Source organism: Cetorhinus maximus, chromosome 16 (assembly GCF_964194155.1).
Source record: "Cetorhinus maximus chromosome 16, sCetMax3.hap1.1, whole genome shotgun sequence".
Classification (NCBI taxonomy): Eukaryota; Metazoa; Chordata; class Chondrichthyes; order Lamniformes; family Cetorhinidae; genus Cetorhinus; species Cetorhinus maximus.
Genome location: NC_135894.1, coordinates 100192099 through 100212461, shown reverse-complemented (window position 1 = coordinate 100212461; position 20363 = coordinate 100192099). Strand labels below are relative to the sequence as shown.

The following is a 20363-nucleotide window of genomic DNA, read 5'->3' as shown; positions in this document are numbered from 1 at the left end:
TGTCTTAGCATCGCAAGTGTTTGATGCAAAATTTTATTTGATAACACTTCTTTGAAGTACCTTGGCACATTTTTTTACCAAATTCAAGGCACTATATAAATGCAGGTTTTAGGTGTTGACAAACAACTTGAAGTGGGGAGGGAGGAAATGTTAGAATTTGCTGTGCGTGAGGCTGTGTGGATTTCTCAAATATTGGGGTGTGTGAGGTCCCATTTATAACATACAGGCAGAGGCCAGACAGGTAATGTCGCATAAAAACAGCAAAGCTTTAATCAATATTCTATAGACCCATGAACAACTTTCTGTAATACTGACACACACTTTATTTTAATCTTAACAGCGTAAGCAAGGCTCTGGACCTTGTTTTAGGATTAATGTTTAAGACTATATTTGACATACAGCACCCTTTCAAAGTCTTTGCAGTCAGTAGCTGTGATTTAAGATCCCAGTCACACATCATCAGAGCATTAACATGACAAATCTTTATACAGTTTAAAGTGGGGTAGATTAGGAATGTTTCTTTATATTAAAAAGGGCAATGTTTTAAATAACTACATGTAGGCTAAGGGAACGGGGGTGGGGAGGAGTTTTCTCTGGTCGTAAGGCTTCACTTCACTTTCCTGGCTTGGCCAGCTGTGATGAGCCCTCTTGCTTTGGCTCCGATGTTGCTACCACACAGTCACGCCAAAGGGAATGTTCCTGTGATGGTGTTGCACACAATTGGCCGCTATCGCATTCTACTTCTTGAGCCCATCGGCAAGCGGAGGTCATGACATTCTGAACATGACCTGGGAACTTCCAGAAGATTCCTTTTCTTCCCCCTACACACACACACACACACACACACATATACACACACACATACACACACACATGCAAGCGCGCGCACACGCACACACACACACACACATATGCACGCGCACACGCACATGCATGCGATTGCACACATATGCACACACACACACACACATATGAACACAGAGGCTTGAGCACCCTTGCATGCACTCGCACACCAACAGGCCCATGCACGCACACTGCCAGACACACAATGAACAAAATCCCCCTCATCTACGACTCAATCGATTTTAATCTTTCACTTTCTTCATTTTCGTTGGGACTTTAAAGGTTTGTGCTTATCACTAAAAAAGAAAATCAGTGCAAACTTCAAAAACAGAATATTAAACAAAAAAAGTGATACAGTAATAACCTTAAAATAACCTTTTTTGTTGTTTTTTCAATTTTTAATGGCATCTCTGCCTAATCAATTCACATATAGTACAACAGACCAATAAAAAAAGAACAGACATTACAAGATGAAAAGTCAAAAAAACAAGGTGAACTTTGTATAGCAATGCAACAGAAATTATTTACACAAGAAATCCCTTTCTCTCTCGGGCTGTGATGGCTAAATTTCTATTCATATTTGGATTCTTCCCTGTCAAGTTTCTATTTTATTTTGGGGCCGGGGGGAGGTGGTGCGGTGGGTTAAGGAAGGGGGGGCGGTGATGGGGATATGTGGGTGAATTGAGGGCAAGCAAGGTGATTGAATTGAAGGGATGAGAAGCAATGTATTAAAGAGTTATGGTGGGGATACAAGTGTGGCTGTGTTTTCTTGGACTTTACATCACATTTACAGGTTCTGTCATAATACATTAAATAAGGAGGAGGTTCATTGCTCCATTTAAGTGTCATCGTATCTGTGAGGCTAGGCTCGCTCTGCAGGATCTCAGGAACGTGTCTCTTCATCACTCTGCAGGAGGAGGGACAAGGAGAAAGAACATCAGACAAAGTTAGAACCTTACAGTGCAGAACAAGCCAGGCATTTTGGCCAGCCCTGCCTATGCCTGCTCTTTGATAAAGCCTTTCCCTCAGTCACAGTCCCTACTGCTCTTTCCCCATAACCCTGCAATTTCCTTTTCCTTGTCAAATATACATCCAGTTCCCTTTTGAAAATTACTATTCTCATTCTTGTAGCTACATCTGTCCATTGCCTCATCCCTCCCTATCTCTGTTAGAAGATCATCAAGGGGGTTCTCTCCAGCACCCTGGACCAATACTTATCCAACCCCAACCCACATCACTAAAAATATCAAATTGTTGGGGCGTTATCACATCGCTGTTTGTGGATCTTGCTTCTGCAAATTGGCTGCCATGTCTCCCAACGCTGCAGCCGTGACTACGCTTCCAAAGTACTTCACTGGCTGTCAAGTGCTTCTGAGTTCACAAAAGTCCAGATCTTTCCTTCTTTTAACCCCCCTCTAGCCCCGCAACAGCGCACCCAACCCCCCTACCCCCCGCCCGAGACCTCTGCACTCCTGCAACTCTGGCTTCTTTCCATTAATCCATCACTGGCGGGCAGGCCTTCAACTCCACAGGCCCTAAGCTCTGGAATTCCCTCCTTGAACCTCTCCACCTCATTATGTCTCTTTCCTCCTTTAAGACACTCCTTAAAACCTACCTCTTTCAGCAAGCTGGCCAGGTGTCTTAATATCTCCTTGTGATGTTCGGTGTCAAATTTTGTCTGATAATGCTCCTGCAAAGTGCCTTGAGACGTTTGATTCCCTTAATGGTGCTGTGTAAATGCAAGTTGTTGTTGTTGCTGTTGGGACTGCCAACAGTATCTGCTTCTAACACTTTTTCAGGCAGCTTTCCATATCGCAACAACTGGCTGCATAAATATAATCCTCCCCTATTGCTTCTAGTTCTTTTACCAATCACCTTAACTCTGTGTCCTCTGGCTATTCATCCCTTCCTCCCAGCAGAATCAAGTTTCCCTTTCTTTACTCCTATCAAACATTTTATGATATTGAACATGTCTATTCAATTTCCCCTTCATTTCTTGGCTCTAAGGCAAACAATCCCAGCTCCTCCAGTCTCTCCACATAACTGAGCTTCCTCGTCGCTGGTAGCATTCCGCTAAATCTCCTCTGCACCCTCTCAAAGGCCTTGACATCCTTCCTAAAGTATGGTGTCAACAATTGGACATTCCTCGAGGCCCCGTGAGTGATTTGTAAAAGATTTAGCAAGTTACATTTTCCTCTTTTTAAACTCTACAGGTCTTTCCACATCCAAATACTTACATACATCCCCTAAAAACTGCCCTTGACCGCACGATCCCACATATCCTACATCTGGAAGGTCGCTAATGTTCCACTGATGACTTGCGATTGCCGGACCTCCTCGTGAGGGCACTCCTTTCCTGGGTCCAGTTGAACCCTTCGATGAGGCTGTTCCAGATGAGCTGTGACCACTGAGGTGGCCCGGTGATGGAAAGCTAGGTTTGCTGTACGGTATGAGGATTTCATCTAGAAAACACAAAAAAAAACATTTACAATCATATTTAGCGGATTGCACGGTAAATTCAGGCGTTACTTCATTTTATACGGAGAGACAGCTTAAACCATTATCAGTTGTGACTCAGCCCGAAGCACTCGTGCCTCTGAGTATAAAAAGATTGTGGGTTCAAGACTCACTCCAGGAACTTGAGCACAAAAGCCAGGCCAACACTTGCTCAATGTTGATCTGAAGGAGCGCTGGGTGTTGAACATACACAAGATCTAGGCAGACGGTCTTTCATCAACAAGGGAGTTAGGCAATATGGTGACAGACAGAAAAGTGGAGTTAAGGTCACAATCAGTTCAGCCATGACCTTGTTGAATGGCGGAGCAGGTTCGGGGTGGGGGGGCCGAGTGGTCTACTGCTGCTCCTAATTCTTATGTCAGAGGTGCTACCTTCTGGATTGGACATTTAACCAAGGAAGTGTCTATTCTCTCAGATTGACTTATATAAACCAGGGTGCTATGTTGAAGAAGAGCAGGGGAGTTTGTCCTGGTATCATGGCTAATATTTATCCATCAACCAACAGCAACTAAAACAGAGGATCTAGTCATTTTCACGTTGCTGTTTGTTGGAGCTTGCTCTCTGCAAATTGGCTGCTGCATTTCCAACATTAGCATAATGACTGTACCTCAAAAATTGGGTTTCAAGTGCTTTGCGAGGTCCAGAGGTCATGAGAGCCGCTATCACACAGGCTAGGCTTTCTTTTAATATACAACTTTATTCAGCTGTTTAACAAGCACTTTAGACATATATATGCACAGTATAGAGCAAATCTCCCTCTACACTCCCTCAATTAACACTCCCTCAGTAAAAACTCCCAGGATGGGTACAGAATTTGTTAGGGATGGGGTAAAGCTCCCTCAACACAAAGCTCCATCAAACACTCCCAGGACAGGTACAGCACAGGGTTAGATACAGAGTAAAGCTCCCTCTACACTTTCCCCATCAAACACTCGCACGACAGATACAGCAGAGAGTTAGATTTTTTTAAATTCATGGGATGTGGGCTTCTCTGGCTGGGCCAGCATTTATTGCCAAACTCTAATTGCCCTTGAGAAGGTGGTGGTGAGCTGCCTTCTTGAACCGCTGCAGTCCATGTGGTGTAGGTACATCCACAGTGCTGTTAGGGACAGAGTTCCAGGATTTGGGCCCAGCGACAGTGAAGGAACGGCGATATATTTCCAAGTCGGGATAGTGAGTGGCTTGGAGGGGAACTTCCAGGTGGTGGTGTTCCCATGAATCTTCTGCCCTTGTCATTCTAGATGGTAGTGGTTGTGGGTTTGGAAGGTGCTGTCGAAGGAGCCTTGCTGAGTTTCTGCATTGCATCTTGTAGATGGTACACACTGCTGCCACTGTGCATCGGTAGTGGAGGGTATGAATGTTTGTGGATGGAATGCAAATCAAGGTCATTGTTGAAGCAGCTGAAGATGGTTGGGCCTAGGACACTACCCTGAGGAACTCCTGCAGTGATGTCCTGGAACTGAGATGATTGACCTCCAACAACCACAAACCATCTTCCTTTCTGCTAGGTATGACTCCAACCAGCGGAGAGTTTTTCCCCCGATTCCCAGTTTTGCTAGGGCTCCTTGATGCCAGACTCCATCAAATGCAGCCTTGATGTCAAGGGCCGTCGTTCTCACCTCACCTCTGGAGTTCAGCTCTTCTGTCCATCTTTGAACAAAGGCTGTAATGAGGTCAGGAGCTGAGTGGCCCTGGTGAAACCCAAACTGAGCATCATTGACAGGTTATTGCTAAGCAAATACCACTTGATAGCACTGTTGATCTCCCCTTCCATTACTTTACTGATAATTGAGAGTGGACTGACGAGGTGGTAATTGGCCGGGTTGGATTTGTCCTGCTTTTTGCGTACAGGACATACCTGGACAATTTTCTATATTACTGGGTAGATACAGAGTAAAGGTCCCTTTACACTGCCCCATCAAACACTCCCAGGACAGGTACAGCACGGGGTTAGATACAGAGTAAAGCTCTCTCTACACTGTCCCCATCAAACACTCCCAGGGAAGATACAGCACGGTGTTAGATACAGAGTAAAACTCCCTCTACACTGTCCTCATCAAACACTCCCAGGACAGGTACAGCACGGGGTTAGATACAGAGTAAAGCTCCCTTTACACTGCCCCATCAAACACTCCCAGGACAGGTACAGCACAGGGTTAGATGCAAAGTAAAGCTCCCTCTACACTGTCCCTATCAAACATTCCCAGGGAAGATACAGCACGGAGTTAGGTACAGAGTAAAACTCCCTCTACACTGTCCAATGCCTTTGCATCTCTTCTAAAGTGCAGAGCCCACAACTTGATGCAATACTCCAGCTGAGGCCGAGCTAGTGTCTTATACAAGTTCAATATAACCTCCTTTCTCTTGTTCTCTATGATCCTACTAATAAGGAAGGTTTTGTGCCCAGTGTGATATGAATTTTTAGCCAATACTTATAAAAACTGGATGCAAGCAAGCTGCAAATTATCTGACCTTTGTCATTTAGCTAGTCAGTATCAAGTCTCAGATGAATAGCTAATTAAATCTGGATATTCACAGCCATCTGGGGAACTCACACAGCTTTTTGTTTAAGGATGGGCTAGGTTTAAGGAAGTTTAAGAAAGATTGCCTGACTCCCCGTTTCATACTGAACAAAAGGGAACTCAACTCTGCTGGTGGCAGACGGAAGTGAATGGCTCCTATCACCATCCCACTGTATCATGACGGCTTTCCCCATCCAAACTGGAATGAGTGAACCTCAGCGGTGTTAACCCGCAACACAGGATACGAAATAAGCATAACTTATTCGTAAAAGGACTTGCCCCTATTTCTTATGACCCTTTGAAATATGGCACTGCCCATTCATACCTGACCCAAGTGTTGGCTTCTGTTGGAGTTTGTTCCGTGAGTCCTCTTGATGCATGTGGTCTAGGGATGTTTTGGCCAGATGTTCCATGTTCTCTTCTAGGCAGGGCAGTTGCTGTCTCTCTAGAGAGCCCACCAGGCCTGTTCCTTTCGGTGCTTGCCCAGGTTGGAGCTTTGAACCCTGACATGGTGGCGGGTCAGGTGGTGGAGGTAGGTCTTTGCGAAAAAAAGGAAAACAAAGTAACTCAAACATAACCACATGAGATCGAGATACCTCATCACTCTGATCTTCCTTTTATGCTCATCAAACTGACGGGATCAATGGTGGCAACTGGGATTCTTCACCCCCGCCCCCACTTGTTGCACCCAGTGTGAAGTAACAAGCACTCACAAATTGGGAATGTCACACAGTTCGAATGCAAGATGAATCTTTCACTACACTGCCTCCACGTGCTGCCTTAACACATCTGGGAAACTGGAAACCCCAACATCTCCAAGCTCCATCCACCACCACTATTCCCCCACCGCTCCCTGACAAAATCACACACACCATCAGTCATTCCTTCAATGTCACAGCATCAAAATCCTGGACTAACAGCACAGTGGGAGCGCCTTCACCAGGCAACAGTTCAAGAAGATGGTACACCACCACTTTATCAAGAGGCGATAAGGAATGGGCAATAAACGCCAGCCTTAAGATCAACACCCACGTTCTGAGAATGGGTATGATAAAGAATAACCTTAGAAAGGTACTCGGTTGGAGTAAACCAGGAACATATATGAGGATGAAGTTAACTCAAAGAATGTGGAATGTTTGCTGCATTTTCTAGGGAAAACTAGGAAAAACTGTGTTTAAACTCAACAATTTGGAGGGGGGGCGGCGGGGGCGGGGAGAGAGAGGTGAGGGATCAAGCTTGGATCGATGTAGCAGATCAAGGAGTAGATTCAAGACAGGAGAGCATAATAGTAAAACTGAAAATGAGTGTCAAAGAATAGCAGGAAGGGACAGAGAGATAAAACCTAAGAATACACCAATAGTCAAAGATTAGATGTTACAAGTTAACAAAAAGACAAAACTAAAGGCTCTGTATCTGAATGCATGCAACATTCATAACAAAGTAAATGAATTGATAGCGCACATTGAAGTAAATAAGTACAACCTGATAGCCATTATGGAGACGGGACTGCAAGATGACAAGTACTGGGTCCTGAGTATTGACGGGTATATGATATTCAAGAAGAATAAGAAACTAGGTAAAGGTGGAGGGTTGGCACTGTTAATCAAGGGTGGCACTGGTGCTATAGTTAGAGATGACCTTGGTTCAGGAGATCAGGATGTAGAATTGTTTTGGGTGGAGATGGGGAATAGTAGGGGACAGAAGTCACTAGTGGGAGTGGTCTGCAGGCCCTCCTAACAGTAATTACAATGTGGGACAAAGTATACAAGAAGAAATATTGTGTGCTTATGATATAGGGACGGCAATAATCATGGGAGATTTTAATCTACACATAAACTGGAAAAATCAGATTGGCAGTAGTAATCTGGATGAGGAGTTCATGGAATGCTTTTGAGATAGCTTCTTAGAGTTCTGGAACTAACCAGAGAGCAGGTTATATTAGACTTGGCATTGTGAAATGTGACAGGAGTAAGTAATGACCTCAGAGTGAAAGGGAGAAGAGTGGGTCTAAGACTAGTATTTTAAACTTAAATAGAGGCAACTATATGGACATGAAAGCTGACCTAGCTGACGTGAACTGGAATACTAGGTTAGGGGATAGACCAATAGAGACGCAGTGGCAGATATTTAAGGGGATAATTCAGAATACTCAGAATAAGTATATTCTTACCATAAAGAAAAATTCTAAGGGGAGGACGTACCATCTGTGGTTAACTAAAGAAGTTAAAGAAAGCATCAAACATGAGAAGCAGGTCAGATGATTGATCAGAATATAAAGAACGGCAGAGAATGCTTAAAAGGTTAATCAGGAAAAATAAATTAGAGAGAGGAAGCCAGCTAGAAATGTAAAAACAGTTAGTATGCAGGTACAGCAAATAATTAAGAAGGCTGATGGAATGCTATCCTTTATTTTGAGAGGAATTGAACTGAAAAATAAGGGTGTTATGCTTCAGTTATACAGGGCATTGGTGAGACCACCTCTCGAATACTGTATTTAAACAGGAAAAGAGTAGGTAAAGTGAGTGTTGGTTCTCTAGAGTGTGACAATGGGGAGTTAATAGTGGATAATAAGGAAATGGCAGATGAAATGAATGAATATTTTGCTTCTGCCTTCGCTACAGAGGATACAAAAAACATTCCAGCAATAGTTGTAAATCAAAAGGTGGAAGGGAGAGAGGAATTTGGTGAAACTACAATCACGAAGGAAGTAGTACTGAGCAAATTGATGGAGCTGTGGACTGACAAGGTTCTGGGTCCTGATGGACTTCATCCTAGGGTCTTAAAAGAGGTGGCTAATGAGATAGTAGATGCGTTGGTGTTAATTTTCTAAAATTTGCTAGATTCTGGAATGGTTCCATCAGACTGGAAAGTAGCAAATATAATCCCTCTATTCAAGAAAAGGGAAGCAGAAAACAGGGAACCGTAGGCCAGTCAGCATGATGTCTGGGGGAATGTGTTAGAATCGATCATTAAAGAGATTATAGCTGGGGATTTAGAGAAACTCAAAGTAATTAAGAGTCAGCGTAGTTTTGTGAAAGGAAATCGTGTCTAACCAATTTACTGCAGTTCTTTGAAGGAGTAACATGTATGGTGGATAAAGGGGATCCTATAGATGTGCTGTACTTGGATTTCCAGGAGACATTTGATAAGGCGCCACATCAAAGGTTATTGTGGAAAATAAAAGCTCATGGTGTAGGGGGTAACATGTTATCATGATGGAAGATTGGCTGGTTGCAGAAAGCAGAGAGTATGCATAAATGGGTATTTTCCTGATTGGCAGGATGTGACGAGTGGAGTGGAGTTAGGTTCAGGTCCATGTTGGGGCCTCAATTTTTACAATTTATATCTGTGACTGAGATGAGGGGAGCGATGGCATGGTAGCTAAATTTGAAGATGACACAAAGATAGGTAGAGGAAAGTATGTTGTGAAGAGGACATAAGGAGGTGCAGACAGATATAGATAGGTTGAGTGAGTAGCCAAAAATCTGGCAGATGGAGTATAATGTGGGAAAATGTGAAGTTGTTCACTTTGGCAGGAAGAATAAAAAAGCAGAGTATTACTTAAATGGAGAATGGCTGCATAATTCTGAGGTGCAGAGGGATCTAGGTGTTCTTGCGCATGAGTCACAAAAAGTTAGTATGCAGGTACAGCATGTAATTAAGGCGGCTAATGGAATGCTAACCTTTATTTTGAGAGGAATTGAACCAAAAAATAAGGATGTTATGCTTCAGTTATATAGAGCAATGGTGAGACCGCATCACGAATACTGTGTGCAGTTTTGGTCTCCTTATTTAAAGAAAGATGTAAACGCGTTGGAGGCAGTTCAGAGGAGGTTTACTAGATTGATACCTGGAATGAGCAGGTTGTCTTATGAGGAAAGGTGAGACGGACTGGGTTTGTTTCCACTGGAGTTTAGAAGAGTGAGGGGTAACTTAACTGAAGTATATAAGATCCTGAACAGCTTTGACAAGGTGGACATGGAAAGGATGTTTCCTCTTGTGGGTGAGTCCAGAACTAGGGGGCACTGTTTTAAAATTAGGGGTTGCCCTTTTAGGACAGAGATGAGGAGATATCTTTTCTCTCAGAGGGTTGTGCGACTTTGGAACTCTCTGCCTCCGAAGGTGGTGGCGGGGGGGTCATTGGATATTTTTGAGGCAGAGGTAGATAGATTCTTGTTAGGCAAGGAAATCAAAGGTTATCATGGGTAGATGGGAATGTGGAATTTGAAACACAAACAAATCAGCTAAGACCTTATTGAATGGCTTGAGTGGCTGAATGGCCTACTTCTGCTCCTATTTTGTATGTTCTCTTGATTAATATACAGAACGAAGCAATAATCTTCTGGGCTTTAGGTTCAGGATTTCAGCCCTGCCTATGGGAATTTGGGCTTGCCCTTCAGCAAGAAGTGCATTTATATAGTGTCTTTAACATTCCAAGGCACTTCACAGAAGTGTTGTCAAACAAAATCTGATACCAAAACCACGAACGAAGCTCTTAGGACAAGTGCTCAAAAGCTTGGTCAAGGAGCTGTGTCTTAAGGGAGAAAAGTGCAGTGGAGAGACATGAGGGGTTAGGGAGAGAATTCCAGAGCTTGGGACCTAGGGAGCTGAAGGCATGGCCGCCAAAGGTGGAGCAAGAGGAGGCCAGAATCGAACGAGGTACACACAGTTTGTTTCGCATTAAAGTTTGTGACTGGAATTTCCAACTGGAGGCTGAGAATCTTGGCTTGTGATTTGAAGTTAGAAAATGAGAGTTGGCTCAGTCAGTGGCATCTGAGTCAGGATGTTAGGAGTTCAAACCCCACTCCAGTCCCGTAGTGCGTAGTTTGGGTTGAATTTTCACTGCAGTGTGGAGGGGGTGGAGGTTGCAGGGCCAGGAAGGGGGCGCACCATTTAACAGGGGGAATGCTCGAGCTGGTGCAAGCACATCTCTATCACCCATCCCGGCCAGGCTAGCAGAGAAACTGGCACTTCCCAACCATCAGGTTCCCCGCTGCTCCACCATTTCCCACAGAGACTACCCCCACCCCCCTCTGCTCTCCTCCCCCCTCAGCTCCCAGTGAGGGGGCTGAGATAGTATAGGAACAAAGACTTTTGCATTTTTATTGCATCTTTCACAACCCGAGGGTACCCCAAAGCATTTTACAACCCCCAATGAAGTACTTTTCGAAGTGTAGTCACTGTTGTAATGAGGGAGATGAAGCATTCAATTTGCGCATAACAAGATCCCACAAACTGCAATGTAATATTGACCATGTGGTTTTTTTTCCACTGATTTTGGTTGAGAGATAAATATTGATCCAGGACAATGTGGAGAACTCCCCTGCACTCCTTAAAGAGGCAGGGAGAGTTGAGGCAATGGAGGGTTGTGCGGATGGGGATGAGAATTGTGTTGCAATTTTGGTTGAGGGATAAATGTTGAGTCCAGAATGCTGTAATTTGCCTAATGGAAGGATGAGTGCTGTTTGTTGAGCTTCCACTGAGTTTTCATTGGAACAGATATGGAGGCCAAGGACTGAGAGGTCAGAGTGGGAGGTCAGTTAAAATGGCAAGCAACCAGAAGCTCAAGGTCAGGTTTGTGCACAGACTTAAGTTCTACAAAGTGGTCATCCAATCTGAGTCTGGTCTCCCCGATGTAGAGGATCCTGCATTGTGTGCGGTGAATACAGTTTATGAAATTGAAAAGAATACAAGGGAATCTCCATTTCAGCTGGAGGGAGTGTTGGGGGCCCTGGATGGTGAGAAGGGGGGCAAGGAGGTGAAGGGGAGGATGTTGTGTCTCTTGCGCTCACTTGCAAAATTGCGATGGGAAGTGGAAGGGGTGAGAGAGGACTTGAGCCAGGTACTGCAGAGGGGACGATTCCTTCAGAATGGAGGTGGTGTTGGGTGGTGGTACTGTTAGCTTTTTCTCTTTCTCCACAGACGCTGTTTGCATGACTTGATAAGTAAGTGCAGCGTTTTCAGTTCATACCTCAGATTTGTAGCCCCTGCTGCGTGCTGTCCTGCCCTCCCAAGATCTAGCCGAGCTTGATGCCGTCACCCAGCTGTCTGATATGAAAAGTGTTTGTGGCAAGCTCTCTGGGGCGCACTGAGTACATAACAAGGCACCAAAACAATACAATCTCATTCCTCTCCCCAGTATTGGCATCGGTCTCCTCAATGAACACCACACTGAGGAAAAACACGGGTACAAGATGATGTAAGTCACCAGGCACACTATGGGAGTCACCTTCAGTTACTCCATTGAAACTGTGACAGACATAGCATTCCGAAGGGCAGCTGGTTCCAGTTTTAAGGTAAAGAGGATGTAGCCAGATTTCCAGCAAGACCTAGCGAGATGTTTGCACAAACATTCGATGTGACAGCTGCCCATTTTCAGCTTGGTTTGTTTTTATAGTTTTGCTCAATTATGGCTCCTCACTCTCTTGGCTGCTGTTTGTATGGCAATGCTGTCACAACATCACTCCCCATTAAAGCCGGCTAGTAAATCCTGGCCCAAAATGATTGTTCGATCTAAATTCAAAGGGGGAGAAACTCCAGAGCATGCATTGCCTACAGATGTGGTGTGCTGATGTCAAAATGCAAGACATATTATCAAATAGCGCTGTTGCACAGATCAGGGAAGATCATAGAGTTGCTCCATTTCTGCACAGTTCACAATACTTTAATCAGAATCAACTTCATGGATCCAATGATATACAGTGACAGACCCGTCCCCATCTGTACTGTACCCCAGTGTTATACAGTGACAGACCCGTCCCCATCTGTACTGTACCCCAGTGTTACACAGTGACAGACCCGTCCCCACCAGTACTGTATCCCAGTATTAAACAGTGACAGACCCGTCCCCAACAGTATTGTATCCCAGTATTAAACAGTGACAGACCCGTCCCCAACAGTACTGTACCCCAGTGTTATACAGTGACAGACTCGTCCCCACCAGTACTGTACCCCAGTGTTACACAGTGACAGACCTGTCCCCACCAGTACTGTACCCCAGTGTTACACAGTGACAGACCCATCCCCAACAGTACTGTACCCCAGTGTTATACAGTGACAGACCTGTCCCCACCAGTACTGTACCCCAGTGTTATACAGTGACAGACCCGTCCCCACCAGTACTGTACTCCAGTGTTACACAGTGACAGACCTGTCCCCACCAGTACTGTACCCCAGTGTTATACAGTGACAGACCTGTCCCCACCAGTACTGTACCCCAGTGTTATACAGTGACAGACCTGCCCCTACCAGTACTGTACCCCAGTGTTATACAGTGACAGACCTGCCCCTACCAGTACTGTACCCCAGTGTTATACAGTGACAGACCCGCCCCCATCAGTACTGTACCCCAGTGTTATACAGTGACAGACTCGTCCCCACCAGTACTGTACCCCAGTGTTACACAGTGACAGACCTGCCCCTACCAGTACTGTACCCCAGTGTTATACAGTGACAGACCCGTCCCCATCAGTACTGTACCCCAGTGCTAAACAGTGACAGACTCGTCCCCACCAGTACTGTACCCCAGTGTTATACAGTGACAGACCCGTCCCCATCAGTACTGTACCCCAGTGTTATACAATGACAGACTCGTCCCCACCAGTACTGTACCCCAGTGTTACACAGTGACAGACCTGCCCCTACCAGTACTGTACCCCAGTGTTATACAGTGACAGACCCGTCCCCATCAGTACTGTACCCCAGTACTAAACAGTGACAGACTCGTCCCCACCAGTACTGTACCCCAGTGTTATACAGTGACAGACCTGTCCCTACCAGTACTGTGCCCCAGTGTTATACACTGACAGACCCGTCCCCACCAATACTGTACCCCAGTGTTACACAGTGACAGTCCTGTCCCCACCAGTACTGTACCCCAGTGTTGTACAGTGACAGACTCTTCCCCACTAGTACAGTACCCGAATGTTACACAGGGACACACCTGTACCCACCAGTACTTCACTCGGATGCGACACGGCTGAAAACAGCCTCTGCATACAGAGCCCAAGCTTGGTAGGACGCAATCTATAGTTTTATTATTGTTTCGTTGGAGTGAAAAAAATCTCACTCAGCAACTTTACTGAAATGTCAGTGATTTCATTCAGTCACCTCTCCCACCACACTCCTAAAATGTAACATAATGCAAGTTGTAGATTCTACTCTGTTATCAGTTTGGCTCATATAGCAGCGCTCTCTTGCCCTATCAGAGGGTTAGTACTGAGGCAGTGCTGCATTGTCAGAGGGTCAGTATTGAGGGAGTGCTGCACTGTCAGAGGGTCAGTACTGAGGGAGTGCTGCACTGTTAGAGGGTCAGTACTGAGGGAGTGCTGCATTGTCAGAGGGTCAGTACTGAGCGAGTGCTGCACTGTTAGAGGGTCAGTACTGAGGGAGTGCTGCACTGTCGGAGGGTCAGTACTGAGGGAGTGCTGCACTGTTAGAGGGTCAGTACTGAAGGAGTGCTGCATTGTCAGAGGGTCAGTATTGAGGGAGTGCTGCACTGTCAGAGGGTCAGTACTGAGCGAGTGCTGCACTGTTAGAGGGTCAGTACTGAGGGAGTGCTGCATTGTCAGAGGGTCAGTACTGAGCGAGTGCTGCACTGTTGGAAGGTCAGTACTGAGAGTGCGCTGCGCTGTTGGAGGGTTAGTACTGAGGGAGTGCTGCATTGTTGGAGGGTTAGTACTGAGGGAGTGCTGCGCTGTTGGAGTGTTAGTACTGAGGGAGTGCTGCATTGTTGGAGGGTTAGTACTGAGGGGGTGCTGCGTTGGAGGGTTAGTACTGAGGGAGTGCTGCATTGTTGGAGAGTTAGTACTGAGGGAGTGCTGCACTGTCAGAGGGACAATACTGATGGAGTGCTGTATTGCTGGAGGTTCCATCTTTCAGATGAGATTTCATTCTGCTCATTGACGTAGACAGTGAGGCCGTCATGGAAGATGAAATAGGGAATAATTTAAAATTTTCATCCTTGCTTTTACAATTCTCAATGGCCTGGACTCTCCCTATCTGTGTAACCTCTCCAGCCCACAAGCCTCCGTGGTCTGTGTTCCTCTAATTACGGTCTCTTGTACATCCCTAATTTCTTTCTTTCCGCCGTTCCTTCAGCCGCCTAAACCCTAAGCTCTGGAATTCCCTCCTTTCTCCCTCTCTATCTCCCTTTCTTCCTTTAAGGACTCTCCTTAAAGCCTGCCTCTTCGATCAATATCCTGACCATCAACCCTCATATCTCCTTTTGCGGCACAGTGTCTGATTTTGAGCTATGCTCCAGTAAGGGCCTCGGGACGTTTTTCCTACATTGAAGGCGCTATGTCAATGCAGGTTCTCTTTGCTGATAATGGGCGGCCTGAGCAGAGGCACTTCTGGCATCCTCCTTCGCCCAAAGTGAGCTCTGTTCAATCCGTTTCGGTTCCTGCCTGATGGACCGCATTCGCACCGGGAACTTACCGTCTGCTGGCGCCTCCCTGCGGTGTGGCGCTGAGGGCTGCTCCAGTCTGCCCCCGGCTGGCTTGTGTTTTTTGGGAGGTCTGGATTTCTGGCACTGGCTGTGAGCTGCACTCACACTCCCGCTGCTGGAGAAGGGACTGCTGGGCTGGAGTCTCTGTGATGAGGGCCCTTTACCTGTCAGCATAAGAAACCCCAAAGGGAAATAAGAGGTTAAAAAAAGACTTGCTTTGCCGGTGAACTAAACCTTCATAGAGCACTTCCTAAGTTCCAGCTGAAGTACTGTGACCAATTCTAAGCACCGCACTTTAGACAGGATGTCAAGGCCTTGGGGAGAGTTCGGAGGAGATTCACTAGAATGGTGCCAAGGATGAGGGGCTGGAGAATCTGGGATTTGCTCCCATTTGTGAAGAGAAGGTTAAGAGGATCTTTAATAGAAGTGGTCATAAGAAATAAGGGCTGGAGAAGGTCACTTGGCCCATCGGGTCTGCTCCTCCATTCACTAAAACCGCGGCTGATCTGATTGCGGTCTTGAGGCCACTTTCCTGCCTGCTCCCCATAACCCTCGACTCCCTTGCAGTTCAAAATCGTGAAGAGTTTCACTCAAGTGAATAAGGAGAAACTGTTTCCAGTGTCAGAAGGGTTGGTAACTAACGGATACAGATTTAAAGTAATTGGCAAAAGAACCAGAGGCAATATGAGGAAACTAAATTTATGCAGCGAGTTGTTTTGACCGGAAATGCACTGCCTGAAAGAGGGGGTGGAAGCAGTTTCAATCGGAACTTCCAGTGGGAAATTGGATAAATACTTGAAGCGGAATATTTATTGAGAAAGAGCAGCGAATTAGGAACTAATTGGATAGCTCTTTCAAAGACTAACACATACCTGCTGGGCTCAGATGGACTCCCTCCATGTGCTGTCTCATGAATTCCTAAGGAACTGGTTTCCATACTAAACACACAGTGCAGTGGGGGCGGGGAGACAGGAGTGGTACCTGCAGTTAGCTGAGCTGGCTGGATAGTTAGTGTGTGGATCAGGTTAACACTAACAGCACAGGCTCAATCCCATTCCAGTTGAGGTAGGTCCATGCCTGCGCGTGCACACACACACACGCACGCGCATACGCAGCAATTTCATACAGACCCCCCAAAAATCTCTGCGACTACTAGGCTCCCACTATGACAGTATAGCTCACTTTCCCACCTTTCCGTGATGTCCAAAATGGGGCAAAGGGCTCAAGTTGAGCTCTAAGAGAGGAGGAATAAGCCTGCCCCTCCAAGGATGAAATCAGTTTCTGTTGTTGGTGGAAATTCATTGAAAAAGCCCATAACAATTTAACAAGTTCCGCCAGAGCCACTCAGCTCCTGACTTCATTACAGCCTTGGTTCAAATATGGACAAAAGAGCTGAACTCCCGAGGTAAGGTGAGAGTGGTTACCCTAACCTCAAGGCCGCATTTGACCGAGTGTAGCGTCAAGGAGCCCTAGCAAAACTAGAATCAATGGGAAAGCTCTCCACTGGTTAGAGTCATACCTAACACAAAGGAAGATGGTTGTGGTTGTTGGAGGTTAATCACCTCAGTTCCAGGACATCACTGCAGGAGTTTCTCAGGGTAGTGTCCGAGGGCCAACCATCTTCAGCTACTTCATCAATGATCTTCCCTCCATCATGAAGTCAGAAGTGGGGATGTTCGCTGATGATTGCACAATGTTTAACACCATTCGCGGCTCCTCAGATACTGAAGCAGTCCGTGTCCATATGTAGCAAGATCTGGTCAATATTCAGGCTTGGGCTGATAAGCGGTAAGTGACATTTACACCACACAAGTGCCTGGCAATGACCATTTCCAGCAAGAGAGAGTCTAACCATCGCCCCTTGACATTCAATGGCATTGCCATCACTGAATCCCCCACTATCAACAACCTGAGGGTTACCTTTGGCCAGAAACTGAACTGGACTAGCCAGATAAATACTGTGGCTACAAGCGCAGGTCAGGGGCTGGGGATTCTGCAGAGAGTAACTCACCTCCTGACTCACCAAAGCCTGTCCGCCAACTACAAGGCACAAATCAAGAATGTGATGGAAAACTCTCCACTGCCTGCATAAGTGCAGTTTCCACAACACTCAAGAAGCTCAGCATCATCCAGAACAAAGCAGACTGCTTGATCAGCACCCCATCCACCACAATAAACATTCACTCCCTCCACCACCGACACAAAGAGGCAGCAGTGTTTACCATCTACAAGATGCACTGCAGGACTTCACCAAGGCTTCTTAGGCAGCACCTTCTAAACCCGCAACCGCTACCATCTAGAAGGACAAGGGCAGCAGGTAGATGGGAACACCACCGCCTGGAAGATCCCCTCCAAGCCACTCACCATCCTGACTTGGAAATCTATCGCCATTCCTTCACTGCTGCTGGGTCAAAAACCTGGAACTACCTTCCTAACAGCACTGTGGGTGTACCTACACCACATGGACTGCAGCGGTTCAAGAAGGCGGCTCACCACCACCTTCTCAAGGGCAGTTAGGGATGGACAACAAATGCTGGCCCAGCCAGTGACACCCACATCCCATGAACGAATAATAACAAAAAAGGTCAAAACCATGAGACTGAGAAACAACAAATGGTTCTTGCATTCTAAAATGGGAGCCTTTGACATCCAAAATGACTTATAGGAACTTTCAAATTCACCTCTCTAAAACCAAAGTGCTCATATTGACGGAGACAATTCTGCTTGGCTCGACTACATCCAAGACAAAGATTTTTAATGACAGGCGCTGTCAATCAGAACAGTACACAGATTTCCTGTTATTAATTATGAACAGTATTTACAGTCTTCATGTAGGGGTGATTATTAGAATATAAGACAGGAGTTAATACACTCAATGCATTGTAAATCAAAACCTAATGCGGTTAGAAGAGTTGGGGCAAAATGCTTGTTGAAGACTCCAATTACCAATGGGAATCAGATACACCCCTGGAGTCACCTTACTGAAGAAAGAGACTGAAGAGAGAGAAAGAGGAAGAGAGAGGGATAGAACAGCAGGTCACTGGAGATTGGACCAAGACAAGTGTGAAGAGCCCAGTAAAGCAATCTGGAGAGCCCAGCATCCAGGGTCATTAGTATGAGAGATAGTGGAAACAACAAACACACACCCAAATGGACATGATGCTTGAAGGAAATCTCCAAACCAGCCAACAAGCAGGAGAAGGATCTCTGAAGTACATGGTAATTAGAACGGTCACTAGTGGATCGATGACCTAAACGCTACTTTAATCTGAAATTCCAATTCCATTACGCTGAACTGAAATTCCTGTTGATTCCAATCGGATCATTTGAAATAATGGGTTTGCTGTCCCCCGGTTGAATTGATCCAATAGTGTTGCCTCTTCGAAAAGGATCATTGGAAATTTCCTAACACGTACTGCGCTTGTTTCTGATGTTTTCTTTTCTCCCTCGAATTGATCCCATTAAATGGCCTTCATCTTGATCTGAAGTTGTTCAAGTAATCAAGGGGAAAACATTCCTCTCCATCACCGGGCTCTTGAAGTATTTTCAGCCAGACTCAGGGAGTTTCATAGTGGTCTATGAAAAGCTGCTTAGACTATTGGGAGCAGGCCCCTGCAATAATTTAAGAAACAATTGGGGTTGTATAATGGCGGCTCTTTCTCAATGGGTGGGTCAATTTCTGCTGGTTACACTATAGGATTTATTAGTGACTATCTTTTATTTATGGCATCTAGTTCTGGTCTTCCCCACATGTTTATCCTCTCAAATCTTTTCATAATTTTAAAGACCTCTATCGGGTCATTCCCAGTCTTCTCTTTCTAGAGAAAGGATCCCCCTACCAGTTCAGCCTATCGAGCACCCCAACAGACTGCAGTCATTTAACTAACACAGTTGAAAAATGGGCATTTGGATGACTTACTGGTAGGGAGGGGAGAGGTGGACAGGAAGGCGAGGAGAAGGGGAAGGGAGGGTTGGGAGGGGAAAGGAGAGCAGGACAGGAGGGGAGGCGAATGGAGAGCAGGGGAGGGGAAGGGCAGGGAGGGGAGGAGTGGATGGGGAGGGAGAACAAGGGGAGAGAAGAGGGGAGAGAACTGGAAGCAGGTGAGGGCAGAGAGAGGGAGGGAAGGGGAGAGGACACAAGGGAGGGGGGAGGAAGTGAGGTGAGAGGAAGAGAGCTCAATGCCTTTGGCTAGACTCAAAAGCAGTAAGAATGGAGGTGGAGGAACAGGAATGGCGAGGGCAGCAGGAGGAGTTCATGGGGCAACGATGAAGAGATGTTTCGTGGAGCAGCTGAAATGGTGGCAAAAGAATGGTCAATTGTGGTTTTAACCAATGAGATTGTCCCAGTGGGTGAACTGAGTTGTCCCATGAGCTATGAGCTGAAACAACTGTCTGAAAATACAGTGGGTCCAGATTTAGTTGTAGCTTTCAAAGGAAATTGAATTTTTAAAATTTGTTCCTGGGGTGTGAGTATCGCTGGTTACACCAGCATTTAATATCCGCCCCCAGCCGTCCTTGAGACAGTGATGGTGAGCCACTGCAGTCCCAGTGGTGACGGTAAACAGTGCTGTCAGGGAGGGACAGGGAAAGAATCCTTGCAGTGGATACGTTTGGCGGGTTATGGGGAAAGCGCAGGGAATGAGTGGGATTAATTGGATAACACTTTCAAAGAGCCAGCACAGGCACGATGGACCAAATGGCCTCCTTCCGTGCTGTAAGAGTCTATGAATCTATGAACAGAAATAAGCAAGGAGCTGCATTGCCCACGCGTGGAATCGCAGTCATTCTGCAATGCTACCTTGCACCTGACATCAACCACACTGCTGTGGGGAGTTCCCAAGCATGGGTGAGGGGCCTATTGCTGGGGAGGGGGTTACGGGTGGGATCATAGTGAGGAAGGGGAGTGCAGGAGGCAGCAGAAAAATAACAGTTGTTCCCAAGCTTCTCAAAGCATCACTGGCAAGAGACCAGGCAGCCCTCCAACCCTCCGAGATATCTGTGCTTTTTCCAATTCTTGGCCTCTTGCACATCTC

General features: G+C 46.1%; 1 protein-coding gene across 1 annotated transcript in view; it reads right to left on the bottom strand.

Annotated features, from left to right (window-relative positions):
- Positions 1 to 249: 249 nt before the first annotated feature.
- Positions 250 to 20363, bottom strand: part of robo2 (roundabout, axon guidance receptor, homolog 2 (Drosophila)) — a 1135129-nt gene continuing 1115015 nt past the window's right edge. Inside the window, exons 28-31 of the mRNA XM_078560411.1 lie at positions 15321 to 15494; positions 6208 to 6420; positions 3081 to 3305; positions 250 to 1750 (exon numbers count right to left, since the gene is read on the bottom strand). Of these exons, the coding sequence (XP_078416537.1) occupies positions 1749 to 1750; positions 3081 to 3305; positions 6208 to 6420; positions 15321 to 15494 (614 nt within the window). The 3' untranslated portion in view covers positions 250 to 1748. The remainder of the gene's footprint in view (positions 1751 to 3080; positions 3306 to 6207; positions 6421 to 15320; positions 15495 to 20363) is intronic.